General features: G+C 38.2%; 1 protein-coding gene across 4 annotated transcripts in view; it reads right to left on the bottom strand.

Annotated features, from left to right (window-relative positions):
• The window catches only part of LOC149461214 (serine/threonine-protein kinase SBK1-like), a 142460-nt gene that overhangs the window by 5691 nt on the left and 119843 nt on the right, over positions 1-16926 (bottom strand). For 2 of the 4 annotated variants that reach the window (XM_089678537.1, XM_089678539.1), the window contains 3 exons: positions 14903-15078; positions 4779-4972; positions 30-229 (listed from right to left, as the gene is read on the bottom strand). In XM_089678537.1, the coding sequence (XP_089534663.1) occupies positions 30-229; positions 4779-4944 (366 nt within the window). In that variant the 5' untranslated portion in view covers positions 4945-4972; positions 14903-15078. Of the gene's footprint in view, positions 1-29; positions 230-4778; positions 4973-14902; positions 15380-16926 lie in introns of those variants that run through there. The other 2 variants (XM_089678538.1, XM_089678540.1) reach the window with 2 other exon arrangements.

Raw genomic sequence — 16926 nt, forward strand, 5'->3', positions numbered from 1 at the left:
GATTTATCTCTGGTCAGATCTCTATTTACCTGAGGCTTCAAAAGGGAGAAGAGATTATCATATGCAAGTTCTTGGGCAAAGACATAATGTCTTTCTGTCTGGAAAGCGATTCCAAAGGTATCGATAATGCATGGATGAGTTGACAAACAGAGGGATACGCAGTATTCAATAAGGAAACCGTGAAGGTCAGTTATGTTTTTCTGCATGAACTTCAGCGCCATTAGATTTCCTGTAATACAGAATAAACAAGGCGATTAATTAATTTTTATGGCATTGGTTAAGCTATGCTAAGAATAGGAGATTGATCACTGGAATGTTTTGGCAAAATCAGCCTAGTGTAGAAAAGTCAATGATCTCCTTGGTATATACAGTGAATTAAATTTGATCTCCTGCTGATTTTGAATATTTGCCCACTCACAAAGAAATAATCAGTCTAAAAATCGAATGGTAGGTGTATTGTAACACTGAGAGACAGAATAGCAACAAAAAATTCTAAAGAAATGTATGTCTAACAAATTATGCACCGATTTGCATGTTCATGAGGGAAATAAGTATTTGATCCCCTTCACAAAACATGACTTAGTACTTGGTGGCAAATCCCTTGTTGGCAATCACAGAGCTCAGACGTTTCCTGTAGTTGGCCACCAACTACAGTGAACAGTGAACTTCAAATTTTGCAATTTAGAAATGAGGCCATGGAAACAAAGAAAAAAACTTTAAGTATGATTGGCATGTCATCCCACTCCAAGCCCCTGATGATGTAACACGTAGGGTAGAATTACAAGGTGACGTCATGATGCAACAGGAAGAGTTATGGTAAAGCAAACTAAGAATCATAGGTATTGTATATGAGGAGTGCAGCAGAGATTAAAAACCTGCTGCAATTTGTCACATATCCCTGTATGCACAAGGCAGGGTGCATCAGTGAATGTGTGTTTTTAACTTTGCTTGTTTTAAATAAATAAATGGAGAGCACTATGAGTCCGTTTCTGTTTTGAGAAAAAATCATGGATGTGAATTGAGATACTGCCTAGGGTGCTGGAATACTACCCTAACACCAGGGGGGATAAAGTGAGTTTGAACTTGGGTTTTTATGGGTTCTGGCAGTGAGGTGGGAGTACACCCTGAGTGAAGCTTCGGTGCACTGGAGGTACACAAAAAGGGTTTAGTTTTATTTAAAGTGACACATTGGACTGGCTGTTATGGAATAAAGAATGTAGAAGACTCTTGGAAAGTCCGTTTGGACTTCACATGTCATGAGTGTTTACACTAATGGGACTTGCATAAGGGTCTGTATTGCAGTTTGTTCATTTAATTTTGTCACACAGCACTTTATGTATATATTTTTCTATGCAATTTGTATTATATATACAGTCATAGCCAAAAATAGATAATAGGAAACACACATAATTCCTCTTTTGATTAATGAGGGATTGTAGCACAGAAGTTCCGCACTGGAAAGAAGGACTATTTTATGGCAGTCAGCCCAGCACACAAAACAGTCAGTGATCTCCATTGTAAAAAAAAAAAAAAGATTAATATTTAAAAATAATCATTGACCAGAAACAAGTATGCAAAAATGGAGTTCATATTTCAGTCTGATTTTGCTTGCTGCAATCTTGTTCAGGGTCAGTGATATCAATGTATAGAAGCCACTTACAGCCAGACAACTATTATGTTAAATACATTTTCAGCGATGGCAGCTCCCGTATTCCTTTTAGGTTCATTTTTAATTAAGGCTTTAGACTTTGAACTTCTGCAAGACATGTGGACTGGAGGGCTGGCAGCATATGGGGTAACATTAAACCACCTGCCTGTAAAGGGACAGAAGTGGCACAAGTTACCAATTGCTCTATGACAAAGAAAAACTCCTGCTTTATTTACATTTTGTCCACTAATGACCCTGTTCCAAATGGTGCTTCAGTTTTATTAAGGTATAGGTATGGAGATACCACATTGCCAATTTTGCCCCAAATCATAGTGTTTGGAAAAAAGAATAGGGTCCTGCTGTCTACCCTCTTGATTAAGGAAGGGGGGGAGGTAAAATGAATCACTGATTAGTAGAAGTGGAGGTTCAGCATTTTAAAAACATCTTCAGAGCTAGAGAATGAATGTTTCTATCCCCAACTGGTTCACTGTACAGTACAACATGGCTTTTGCTGACTCAAAGCAATTAAATGTAGATGTGGCTCCTTGTCTATTGGGCCTGATCAGTGTAGGGATGATTGTTCTGAGCTGGAAGTGAAACTTCATAGAAATGACTTTATTGGAGTTACATATTTCACTACTCACAATTGAATTTTCACTGAAAATTTCAGTGTAGAGTATTACAATTGTCTCTTTTTTTGCCTAGGGTGGTCATTAAATGTATAAAAAAATGCCAATGCCCCAGCACACGTACTAGAATATTTACAGTTTATTTTTTTTACTTTATTTCAGGTACTTACATAGCACTGTCAAATTACACAGCGCTTTACATATATTGTACATTCACATCAGTCCCTATCCCTCAAGGAGTGAACAATCTAAAGTCCCTAACTCAAATTCATATATTAGGGCCAATTTAGACAGGAGACAATTAACCTACCAACATGTCTTTGGCGTGTGGGAAGAAACCGGAGAACCCAGAGGAATCCCACACAGGCACAGGGAGAACCCACAAGCTCTATGCATGTACTGTAGTTTGGGACTCAAACCAACGACCCTAGCACTGCCAGGCAGAAGTGCTAACCACTTAGCCACTGTGCTGCCCACAGTGTTTCTAGTATATTTAACAGATGTTTTCTACAAAGTTTCACATCTTGATTTATCCTTCTAAGTTTATCAGGTTTGTTGAAGAGCATACTGTACCTAAAGCAAACTTCATGTTGGTAATAATATTATGTAAAAGTGATGATGTCTCTTACAAAGTCTGGAGATTTCCATCATTTGATCCTTTAACTGGACTGTACCACTTGATTTATCACTGCTTTCCCATATAGTCAGTCAACTTTAATTGTTTGTGTTTATGCTGTTTTTCTTATAGCAGAATGTGTCCCTAGTACAGTACATTAGTATCTGTTCTCTGCTGATCCTATTGCCAATTGTTTTCTTATCCCACACGTCAGCTGCTTACGCACTTTCCTCCTTGTCAGTCACTATCACTACTGCTGACCTCCCCTGGACTTATTGTACTAACCGTCACTCTCAGGTCATCATGTTATCAGAGTAAAAAGCCAGCCCCATGTTTCATGTAACAGTCTAGTTAAAATTAAAAAAAAAGAAAGGAAAATTGCTGAGTGGTTCACTCTCAGATCTTCTAAGTGGGACATACTAAACCAGATAAACGCTCAATATTGATGCAGTGTTATGGTAACATACAGCATTGAGTACTTTCTGTGCTTTGTGCATGATCTAAATTTGTTTGTGAAGCTATTGTGATGCAGTGCCAAGATTTGTAGTGCCTACTGGGAATGGTATGTAAAAGATGTGCCACTTGTACAGTGCTCATTTTGTGTTCGCAGAAAATTAACAGCTTGTTGCCACAGCATCTCAAAATGAAGGCGCCCATCTTGATGAATAATTATGTACTAATAGAATCAACAAATGAAGAACAATTACTTTTTTTTTTGCAAAAATATTCCACATTTTTGTATGCCTTTCAAATTTCTGACCCCAAAGTGCATCTGACTGCTGTGTTCCTGCACAAGAGAATACGAACACCCCCTTGCTTTTATGTCAGCTTTGTAACTTTTAAATCAAGCTTATTGGCTTTTATTTTCTGGGTATAAGGCCAATAACACACAACAGTGCTGAAGTCTTTGATAATTTTTTTTTTAAAGCTACAGCAAACTCTTTCTTTTTGATCTTTTTTTCTTCTTTTTGCATTAAATTGAGGTTAGAACCTATGTCTGACTTTTATTGCTGTCTGTATATCACATTTTAGTTTACATTGATGCAATAATTTTACCTCCTCTTGCATCCTCTTGAGAGGATCAATTGGAAATCTGTCCAATTTAGAAACATACGGCAATAAAAATGTTTGAACCCTTCCTCATTCTGATCTGCTTGCTTGTTCCAGTTCAGAAAGTACTGAAGCCAGGAACAGCAAAGCATTTTCGGATGTAGGTAAGCACTTACACCATTATTAATTCTTTCAGTACAAGTTTCCTTTATAATAGAAGGTAAAACAAAGTATGTATTGCAGTTCTGCATTTTAGGTACGTGCAAATTCAATTAAATAATCCACATGTTCCATGCCAACAAGTTGTTGTTTTACATTCTCATGCTATGTTTTTGTGAATAGTTTAAAATGCAGTAACATATAGAAAGCAATTGGACCCCCAAAAAATGAAATCCCTAAAGATAATCTCACTCTGGTAGCTACAGGTCACCACTCCCTGTCCAAAAGCAAACCTTAACATATGTGCAATGTATTGCAAGAAAATGAAAGCTTATTTAACTAAGCAAAGCAAAAGATTAAAGCTTGAGTGAAAAATACAGGAACCTCAACAACCAAGCAGAAACCATTATAATTAGGCCTCTGGAAGATGACTGGTTGTCATAGGTCACTGTAACCTACTGTAAACCAACAAATAACCCTGCTATCCCATGTATAGTATTTTGTATATGCACACTGTATGCATATAAAAGAAAACACTGACAATTATTTATACAGGTCTACTGAGCAAGGCATTGCACAATTACAGCTCAGTGTCTTCAGTGTCTCCATTTGTACAGAGGATGACAACTTCAATTACCTGTACAAGAAAGGTCAGTGTCAAAAGTTTCATTCTTACCTCTTGACTGGTTCATTGCAAGTAGTACATGTCCATAAGAACCACTGCCTAGCTCCTTGACAATAGTGTAATTATCTTCAACTTTAATCATTGGTAGGTTTTCAGAAGTTAAAAGTAGCATTTCTTCCAGGTAGTTCTCATTCCACCTTTTTTCATTTAGATTCATGTTTTATAGAGTTTTTAGATTTCCTTTCCTGTTTAGAGAATAAAAAATATATGCATTACTATGTGAGAATTACATTTTTTATATATTTAGATCAACAATCTGTTAAAGAATGATTGTGAAATTGTTCTGCTATTATATAAATGTTTAACTCTTTTTATCCGTATATAATGATATATGCATTACTATAAGTCACTTCTGTAGGTTTTAATTACAGTGGGAGGAGTTAAACTGTCCTTACACCAGTCGAATTTTGTAAATGGACTTTTTCAGAATGTTAGTTCGATTAACTAAGAGTTAAAGGGGATTATTCAACAATTGGTTTTGACCATAGCAAGTGAAAAAAATCAAAGGACAGCGATGGTAAATTTTGGGAGTCTAATGGGAATGAACACATTTCTAATCTTTGAATTCACGCCTTGCCGAGAAAAATCATAGCTAGTCTTATGCACATGCACTTGTTAAAGTTAATCAAGAAGCAGAATATTTGTTCTATGGAAATTGAGCCATTGACATGGTACTTGAATGAAAATTTGCTCAAAATCAGTCGAGTCCATGAAAACACTCACTAACCACCAGTTTACTGAGTCTTTGCTTGCCCAAGAGTCTTGTCTTCATGATTATTATATTGTTAGGCATTTCATACAGAAATTTGTTAATTGACTTGACTGTAGCTACTGAAAAATGCAGCTTACAGTTGCAAGAAAAAGTATGTGAACCCCTTGGGATTACGTGGAGTTTTGCATGAATTGGGCATAAAATGTGCTCTGAACGTCATCTAAGTCACAACAATAGAAGAACACAGTCTGCTGAACATAATGCTACACAAACATTAGATGTTGCCATGGTGTAATTGCACATAACATGTAAACATTCACAGTGCAGGGAGGAAAAAGTATGTGAACCTTTGGACTTAATAACTGGTTGACCCTCCTTTGGCAGCAATAACCTCAACCAAACATTTCCTGTAGTTGCAGATCAGACCTGCACAATGATCTGGAGTAATTTTGGACCACTCCTCTTCACAAAACTGTTTCAGTGTAGCAATATTCTTGGGATGTCTGGTGTGAATCGCTCTCTTAAGGTCATGCCACAGCATTTCAATCGGGTTGTCAGGACTCTGACTGGGCCACTCCAGAAGGCGTATTCTGTGCTGTTGCAGCCATTGTTTTGTTGAATTACTTGTATGCTTTGGGTCATTGTCCTGTTGCATCACCCATCCTCTGCGGAGCTTCAGTTGGCGGACAGATGGTCGTACGTTTTCCTGCAAAATGTCTTGATAAACTCTGGAATTCATTTTCCCATCAATGACAACAATCCGTCCAGGCCATGAGGCAGCAAAGCAGCCCCAAACCATGATGCTCCCTCCGCCATGTTTTACAGTGGGGATGAAGTTTTGATGTTGGTGTGCTGTGCCTTTTTTCTCCACACATAGTGTTGTGTGTTCTTCCCAAACAACTCAATCTTGGTTTCATCTGTCCACAGTATATTTTGCCAGTAGTGCTGTGGAACATCCAGGTGCTCTTTTGCAAACTTCAAACGTGCTGCAATATTCTTTTTGGACAGCAATGGCTTAATCCGTGGTGTCCTCCCATGTACTCCATTCTTATTTAATGTTTACCTTATTGTAGATGTGTCAACAAAAATGTTAGCATGTGCCAGAGATTTCTGTAGGTCTTTAGCTGACACTCTGGGATTCTCCTTTACCTCATACAGTATTCTGCGCTGTGCTCTTGCAGTCATTTTTGCAGGACGACCACGCCTAGGGAGAGTAGCGACAGTGCTAAACTTTCATTTGTAGACAGTCTGTCTTACCGTGGACACATGAACATCAAGGCTTTTGGAGATACTTTTGTAACCCTTTCCAGCTTCATGCAAGTCAACAATTCTTGATCGTAGGTCTTCTGAGAGCTCTTTTCTGCGAGGCATGGTTCACATCAGACAGTGCTTCTTGAAACCAGTAAACCCAAAACATGTGTGTGTTTTTTAAGGGCAGGACAGCTGTCAGCAACACATCTGATTGGAGTCAAGGTTGGCTCACTCCTGGCTCCAATTAACTCTGGGAGAAGTCATTAAGCTAGGGCCTCACATACTTTTTCCTCCCTGCACTGTGAATGTTTACATGTTATGTGCAATTAAACCATGGCAACATCTAATGTTTGTGTAGTATTATGTTCAGCAGACTGTGTTCTTCTATTGTTGTGACTTAGATGACGTTCAGAGCACATTTTATGCCCAGTTCATGCAAAACTCCACGTAATCCCAAGGGGTTCACATACTTTTTCTTGCAACTGTAGCTTATTATATTCACAAATTACTAGTGCAGCTCAAATCTCTAAATTAATGTCACAGGCTGCCAGCCCCCGCTTCCATTTTCAGTACATTGCTTGTCCAATCCATCTCCACTGCACTCACTGCACACTCAGGCAGAGCCTTTTACTGCCTTCAGTCTACTCTGACAGGTCTGGCAACTGGAGACGGATTGGGCAAGCAATGCACTGACAATGAATGTGGGGGTCGGCAGCCTGTGACAGTGGGAGATAAGAAGATCCAGGTACCATGCCAGCCAATAAAAAAGGCTGAGGGAAGTTCTGTTATCAGATAATTTTTGGCCTGGTTTCAGAGTAAGTGGAAGGCGAGAGTAAATAAGATGTGCTGCTGTGACTGAAGAGTTTGAAAACACCAGGATGAACGCATATTTTCTTTTTTTTGAGGTGAGCAGGTTTTTCACCTGGCGTGGTTGAGGACCACTGAATATTACTAAAGGAGAAGATATTCACGGAAGTGATACACGTCACTGAGGGGACTGTTTATGGACATTGAGTTTTGGGGTCACTTATATATGTTTTTCACAGGAGTATTTATGGTTTCTAACAATTATTTAGAGAGTTGTGCTGAGCTAGTAATTTGTGAATATATTGAGATAGTGAGGTGTGATCCAGTGTTTTTGTGTTCAGCTAGCAACAAGGGGTATTTATTTATGTAGGTATGGAGGAGTGATTGCGCTGATTGATCAGTTTGTTAGCTTATTATATGTTGCTTGAATGAGTTTCTTAAGGCATATGGAGTTTGTTTTCTAGTTCCTCTGTTGGGTGTTGTGTTGAGTGGGTATTCTTCTTGATGGGTGTATGTTATGTTTTGCATTGACCTTCTGGCTTCAGGTCCTTCTGCACACTGTTCAGATGCATAGAAGTCCCATGGTCAACATCCAAAAATATAGCAGAGGAGATGGAGAACCTGGAAAACCAGCACAGGTTGCCATAAAAGCTGGGGATAGGCAACAAACTAAAAATCTGTTCTCTCCACAGAGAGAAAAATGCATTTTCCTCATGGGAAAATGCAGAAGAAAACCTTTTAAATACTGGTTTGAATCAATTTTACTTTGTTTTTAAACAATTTTATTCTAAAAAAAACTTTTTTTTCAAACAATACAGGGTACAAGCATTAAACCCCATGAACACAGCACATTGTGGCATTTGGATTGCTGTTTTAGAGCCCTTTAGATGCCCTGCATTTGGAGGCAAGCTTACAGTACTGGCATAATTGATTCGCATAAATGTGTGCATGTGCCTAAATTAATTCCACTGGCTACAATAATTGAATATTATGACAAGCTGAATGAGTTTATGTTCATATGCTGCTAAACACCATACACCTGTAAATGTGCTGAAACATGCATATTTACGTGTCAAGTATTTTACGCTTGATTTCTTTCTGCCAGCGCCTGGCAGAAAGATCTATCATGGACAAAAGCATTTTAATACACCCATGTACATGAAGCCTAACACAGGATACACAAAGCACTATGAATGTCTCTCTCTCTCCAAAATTCTGAATGGATCCCACTGGGGGGGGGGGGGGGGTGTTAAAAGTGGTCTATGGTCATTTCCCTGAACTATTCAGTTGTATGTATAACCGCATTTAATACTTGGAGGAGAATTCACTACCACTGTGGCAGACCTCCTCTTCTGCTGTTATAGGGATGATGCAGGCCAGGGAAACTTCTGAGTTTACAAGTGACAACGGTGAGCTGTGATAACTGAGCCAATGCCAGAGGTGGCAGTACTCCTGTATCACCATATTTGTTCAAAAAGAAGCCCTGATCACTTAGACTGCAACACTGTAATTTTGTAGCAGTCTACTTTACGGCAAGGGGCACGTGATCTATGTCAGTGGTAATATATTTCTATAAGAGTAACACTTAGCATGCATATACTTGCCATGAAAAATTATATCTGTTCCACTTTATATATTATCCGGTCAATGAACATCAATTAAACATTACTTTATGTGGCACAATAATTAGTGCATACAGTATTTTGTGGATACAAGGAGTATGTTATATGTGCACAGCGTATACAGTGAATAGGCTTGGGTTCTTATTAACCATACTAGTTTAAGCAACTCGCACTTTTCATTGTGATCTGGTCACACCTACATTTTTCTACACACATGCCTCATATTTGCTTGGAAACGGCCTTCAGGTCTTCTGCTATTACTTTGAATTAATTTCTCCATAATGCCTGCAGCTATAGGGGTCAGTAGGGGCTTGTTCTAAAGCTGATTCACTGCCTGTTAAGAATGTGAATGCAAATGAGTGCCACACTTTACTTGTTGACCGTCATGTCATACTGCCTGCTATCTGAAAAACGTAATAAGAACATTACAATATCTGTTACCACCATGAACAGTCAGCTTTCAGGTCCAATTGGCTAGCTGATTCCCTCTATTTAGGGATAAGGACACCTCTCATACCACATATTATCCACTTGGTTCATGCATCTGACTGTCGGCCATCTTTTTGGATTCTGTGAATCAGCTTTTTTGGACATTACCATGTAAGTGTGCTACTTGCTTTTACCTTTTGAATAAAAATACTACACTATCAAGATTTCTTTCTTTTGGGTCTTATTGCCGAGTCCCTGAGATGATCTCCTAATATGAAAGCACACCAATCCTGGCGATAGAGGATATAAGGCTATTTCGTGATACTGTAAAGAGGCGCACTCCCCCTATTGGTAGGAGACGGCAAGAGTGGTACACTGGTGTTCCTGAGGGCTTTACGCTGAGGACCATTTGGCTGTGACCAGGAGTAGGTCATTATACTCCAATGCGCGTTTACTTGCGCTATCTGGTTAGTGCATTTTACAGCTATTCTCCTATCACGGAAGTCACAGATTTGCTTGTCACTTGGATACACCCCCAAAACTTGTGACTCTAACGTCCCTATCACTACAGGCACTTTGATTAGTGGAATGAACCTTTATTATTTACCTGACCATTGTTTACATTAATTTATGAACGTTGGATCTGGTGCATGTCATAAAATGAATGCTTTTTCTTTTAATTCTGTGATATATGTTAATTCCCTTTATTATATACTCAAGCGCTGCAACTTTTTGCTGTATTTGACTTTTGATGAGGGTATACAAGGTTTACCTTTATGCTAGCGGCTTGAATCTATCAGATCCAGCGCTCGTTCCTTTCCCCATATATTAAAGCCAGAACAGCCAGCCAGTGCCTCACCCCAAACTCATTCTCAGCTGTAGTGTAGAGACAGACGTAGTGAGAATCAGCAGGCTGGTCAGACCCACAGTGGTAGCAGATAAGTATTTTTATATTCTCGTTGCATTTATTCAGATGGTTGGCAACATCATAAGGAGACGGTTACTAGGTCAGCTTTTAGTTTTAGGTTGAGGTATTCATCTACTCAGGAAAAATGCAGAACTTTGCAATTACTGCAACATATTGCTATATGAAATTGCTGCAATATACAATAAGTATTCATTTTTTCTAGGTTTACAATGTGCACAGTGATCCAGCTAAACTGTTTTGATACAGTAACTTACCTAATGCTCCCAACTACTCTTTTTTTGCTCATGGAGACTAAATTAAAATTGAATAGAACTATTTTTATGTTAAAGTGGTTGTAAACCCTTACATATACCCAATGAAGTAACTGGCCTCGGGTGACACACAGAGATTAAACAAATCCTCCTATATACATTATACCTGTCTCTCTGCAGTCTTCTCTTCTCTACAGCTTTTGAAAGTCCAGAATTTATACAGCATGTGTGAACTTCTCAAAAGCAGAGGGTGGGGAGCTGGAGCTACATTCAGTGAGGGGAGCTGATTGGAGGGAAGGGACACACACCCCTTCACACAGGGCACAGGAACAGAGCTGAAGCTCTCAATCACAGATTGTATGCTGGTGATCCCTCCCCGGCCACCTTTTTTTTCCTGGTGTCAGGAAAACTTGTCAGAAGTGATTCAATTAGATAGAGGAACGAGGCAGCAGACAGAAATAACACTTAGTGCTCTGGATTGAAACAAGTATACATTATAGAGAAATATGCTTTGCTCATACTTCATGTCTGAGGTTTACCACCACTTTAAAGCTAATTAAAAAAAACAAAAACCTAATAACCAATAAAACATATAGAATTTGTTGCACAGTTTTGTTTATTTGTAATTCATACCATATTCTTTTTTCATTACTGCTGTTAAAATTACTGAATTAAATCAGGAGATTTAGAGATGTTTGCAAGTACAACAATTTGCTCTTTGCCTCATTAAACTATCCTGTTGATATGCCACATGAGGAAACATAAATAAATATCACTAATTTGTGAACTTGTTGGTAAAATGAGACCATGGAGTATGTTAGCTCCATTCATGACTATACACCAGTAGCAGCTGCCAGTATCTGGATTCATCTAGTGTTGAGGTTAACAGCACAGCCATGTGAAAGTTCACACTTCCAGATGTTCTCTTACAGGCTAATACAACATTATTGTGCAATGTGCAAGCATAGTGTGCAGAATGCACTAACCTAGAGCAAACAATTAGACTTAACCTTGAGCCCGTTAATGGGCTCAGAGCAATTAAAGAAGGCTGCTAACTATTTGCTGCATGAACTATATATTGAACATTACATTTTAGCTTAGCAAACACGCAATCCATCAAAAACAATTATAGAGAGGTCCTAGTGATCTCACATCTTGCTGGAATACCCTTACTTTCAGGTATAGAGTCTCACTGCAGTTGCTGTAGAAGGAGTCTCATCCCATAAGGAAGAAAAATATATTTGAAATATATGTTAAAAATATTCTTCCCAAATATAATGACATATATTTGAAATACTACAACTTTGGCCATATTCAATGTTTAAAAAAATCAATACATAAATTATATATATATATATATATATACACACTGCATTTTGAAATGCATTTTTATTACAAACTATATGAATAATATTTTTAAAAATAAAATTTCAAATATACTGTATGTCTTTAAAAATACAAATCTACATTTTTGTAATGCATTTACAAATATATGTTAAAATTACTTTTTTATATGTTAATAAAAATCTGAAGAATATATTTAAAAAATATATTTTTAAAAATATATTCTTCAGATTTGTTTTAACATATAAAAAAGTAATTTTAGCATATATTTTTGCATATATTTGTAAATGCATTCCAAAAATATACAATTGTATTTTTAAAGACACAGTATATATGAAATTAATTTTTAAAAATATTTTTCATATATTTTGTAATAAAAATGCATTTCAACATGCATTATATATATATATATATATATATATACAGTCATGGCCGAAATTGTTGGCACCCTTGATATTTCTCCAGGAAATCATGTATTTCTCACGAAACGTATTGCATTAACACATGTTTTGCTATACACATGTTTATTCCCTTTGTGTGTATTGGGACAAAACAAAAAAAGGGAGGAAAGAAAGCAAATTCGACATAATGTCACACAAACCTCCAAAAATGGGCTGGACAAAAGTATTGGCACCCTTTCACAACTGCGGATAAATAAGAATGTTACAAGCATGTGATGCTCCTGTAAACTCACCTGGGGCAAGTAACAGGTGTGGGCAATATAGAAATCACACCTGAAAGCAGATAAAAAGGAGAGACGTTCACTTAACCTTTGCATTGTGTGTCTGTCTGTGCCACACTAAGCATGGACAACAGAAAGAGGAGACGAGAACTGTCTGAGGACCTGAGAACCAAAATTGTGGCAAAATATCAACAATCTCAAGGTTACAAGTCCATCTCCAGAGAACTAGATTTGCCTTTGTCCACAGTGCGCAACATTATCAAGAAGTTTGCAACCCATGGCACTGTAGCTAATCTCCCTGGTCGTGGACGGATGAGGAAAATTGATGAAAGATTGCAACGCAGAATAGTCCGGATGGTGGATAAGCAGCCCCAAACATGTTCCAAAGACATTCAAGCTGTCCTGCAGGCTCAGGGAGCATCAGTGTCAGCGCGAACTATCCGTCGACATTTAAATGAAATGAAACGCTATGGCAGGAGACCCAGGAGGACCCCACTGCTGACACAGAGACATAAAAAAGCAAGACTACAGTTTGCCAAAATGTACTTGAGTAAGCCAAAAGCCTTCTGGGAAAACGTCTTGTGGACAGATGAGACCAAGATAGAGCTTTTCGGTAAAGCACATCATTCTACTGTTTACCGAAAACGGAATGAGGCCTACAAAGAACAAAACACAGTACCTACGGTAAAATATGGTGGAGGTTCAATGATGTTTTGGGGTTGTTTTGCTGCCTCTGGCACTGGGTGCCTTGACTGTGTGCAAGGCATCATGAAATCTGAGGATTACCAAAGGATTTTGGGTCGCACTGTAGGGCCCAGTGTCAGAAAGCTGGGTTTGCGTCCAAGATCCTGGGTCTTCCAGCAGGACAATGACCCCAAACATACGTCAAAAAGCACTCAGAAATGGATGGCAAAGAAGCGCTGGAGAGTTCTGAAGTGGCCAGCAATGAGCCCAGATCTAAATCCCATTGAACACCTGTGGAGAGATCTTAAAATTGCTGTTGGGAAAAGGTGTCCTTCCAATAAGAGAGACCTGGAGCTGTTTGCAAAGGAAGAGTGGTCCAAAATTCCGGGTGAGAGGTGTCAGAAGCTTATTGATGGTTATAGGAAGCGACTGATTTCAGTTATGTTTTCCAAAGGGTGTGCAACCAAATATTAAGTTAAGGGTGCCAATACTTTTGTCCAGCCCATTTTTGGGGTTTTGTGTGACATTATGTCATATTTGCTTTTCTGCCTCTGTTTTATATTTGTTCCAATACATACAAAGGGAATAAACATGTGTATAGCAAAACATGTGTTAATGCAATACCTTTTTTGTGTGAAATACTTGATTTTCAGGAAAAATATCAAGGGTGCCAACAATTTCGGCCATGACTGTATATATATATATATATAAAATATATATATGGCCATAATTGTAGTATTTCAAATATATGTCAATATATTTGGGAAGAATATTTTTAAAATATATTTCAAATATATTTTTGTTCCATGTGGGATGTCTCCATTTGTGTGTACCACTATGAAAAATAAAGAATTCCACAGGGAAAATGAGATCCCCATTACTGGCTGCAGCGGTTGGGAGGAGCTAAGAACTTGGGAGAAGAAATTCCCTTAGTAGGATCTCAGAGGAAAATAAAAAGGTGATTGGTGATTCAGAGGGTTCACAGCTTCCTAAGACTTAAAAATTAATTGTAGGTGGGCAAGTCCTTTAACGGTCTTAGGGAAAATATGCAAAATGGCCCGTGTCAAAATAAAGTGCCACTAAACAAAACAGCCCAAAATATTTTAAATGCCGACTATACTAAATATAGAGCAAGTCAAGCCACAAGTTGCATACACTGCAGATTGGTATCGCATGTAGAAGTATTGGAGGCCAAATAGAGTTTACATTTTCTAAGCTTCACCTATTTTGCATTTCCATTTCTTAGGTATGTTGTAGATGCTTGACAAAGGAAACAATGCTATTCTATGTAACAAGCAGCCTATTAAATTAACTCTTTACTGCATTGCACAGCATCAACACGTACGTGTAAACTGCAATGCAAAATAAATGCATAATGTACAAATGCAGAATAATAATCCCATACCTAAAATGAATGGTGATGATGTCCTTCCAAGTTGAATGCTCCTGCTTGACTGCCAGCTACTGCAAGATGTTTGTCCACGTACTCATTTGTCAGTTATGTTTCCGCTTTGCTGTGGCAGCAGCTGGAATGACACTTTTAGTCTTGTATAGCTGGAGAAACTGCTGCTGTTCTTTTTCCTGGCAGGTTCAATAAAAACAGAGCTAGAGGTGAAGCTGTAGGTCTGCCACACACATTTAGTGCCCTTTCCAAAAAGTGTTTCTATAGTTAGACTCTCTGAGTGCTACCACCGCCTAACACTTCTACTTGTTGTTAACATTATTCAGCCAGTTTGAACTAGTGCCCCTTCTTAGCATGCAGGTTATCCATCTCCTCGTCACTCTTCTTTTTTTTTTCTTCTTCATTAGAAGCTCTATTTATAATTCCCACATTTCATGTTCAGAACTCTCTGCACAGACCACGTACAGGAAACCTATCTCGCAAGTTCAAAGTGCTAACAACAACTCGATTATTAATCCATTTGAATGTGTACATGTTAAAATATACTTGGTAGCTTGAAAAATTTTGCTGATTATTATTTTACAACATATTATTTTAACTATAATGTTCATAATGCAAATTTCCTCTGCCAGATATGAATTGTTACATTGATGCTCAGTCTACTGCATTGGAGTGTGCACCCCAAAGCTGAACACGCGTGTGTGTGTGTGTGTGTGTATGTACACACACACATTATATATATATATATATATATATATATATATATATATATACACACACAGTGGATATAAAAAGTCTACACACCCCTGTTAAAATGTCAGGTTTCTGTGATGTAAAAACATTAAACAAATATACTTCATTTCAGAACTTTTTCCACCTTTAATGAAACTTAGTTGAACAACATTCTGAAATCTTTTAGGTGGAGGCAAGTAAAAATAAAAAAAATATGGTTGCATAAGTGTGCACACCCTTAAACTAATACTTTGTTGAAGCACCTTTTTATTTGATTCCAGCACTGTGTTTTTGGGTATGAGTCTATCAGCATGGCACATCTTTACTTGGCAATATTTGCCCACTCTTCCTTGCAAAAACACTCCAAATCTGTCAGATTGTGAGGGCATCTCCTGTGCACAGCCCTCTTCAGATCACCCCATAGATTTTTGATCGGATTCAGGTGTGGACCATTCCAAAATTGTAATCTTCTTCTGGTGAAGCCATTCCTTTGTTGATTTGGATGTATGCTTTGGGTCGTTGTCATGCTGAAAGATGAAGTTCCTCTTCATGTTCAGCTTTCTAGCAGAAGCCTGAATGTTTTGTGCCAATATTGACTGGTATTTGGAACTGTTCATGATTCCCTCTACCTTGACTAAGGCCCCAGTTCCAGCTGAAGAAAAACAGCCCCAAAGCATGATGCTGCCACCACCATGCTGCACTGTGGTTATGGTGTTCTTTTGGTGATGTTCAGTGTTGTTTTTGTGCCAAACATATCTTTTGGAATTACGGCCAAAAAGTTCAACCTTGGTTTCATCAGACCATAACACATTTTCCAACATGCTTTTGGGAGACTTCAGATGTGTTTTTTCAAAATTTAGCCGGGCTTGGATGTTTTTCTTTGTAAGAAAAGGCTTCAGTCTTGCAACTCTACCCCACAGCCCAGACATATGAAGAATACTGAAGAATATTGTCACTTGTACCACACAGCCAGTACTTGCCAGATATTCCTGCAGCTCCTTTAATGTTCCTGTAGGTTTCTTGGCAGCCTCCCAGACCAGTTTTCTTCTCGTCTTTTCATCAATTTTGGACAGACGTCCAGTTCTTGGTAATGTCACTGTTGCACCATATTTTCTCCACTTGATGACTGTCTAAACTGTGTTCCATGGTATATTTAAAGTCTTGGAAATTATTTTGTACCCTTCTCCTGACTGATACCTTTTGTATTTCAATGGTTTTTATTGACTTTTTAAACGTTTTAACAAGATTTGGGCAACAAAACACACCCACTCAGGGGCTATGAATAGCACATAAGG

Source organism: Staurois parvus, unplaced genomic scaffold (genome assembly GCF_062004578.1).
Source record: "Staurois parvus isolate SC_StPar_1 unplaced genomic scaffold, SC_StPar_1.0 ptg000207l, whole genome shotgun sequence".
Lineage (NCBI taxonomy): Eukaryota > Metazoa > Chordata > Amphibia > Anura > Ranidae > Staurois > Staurois parvus.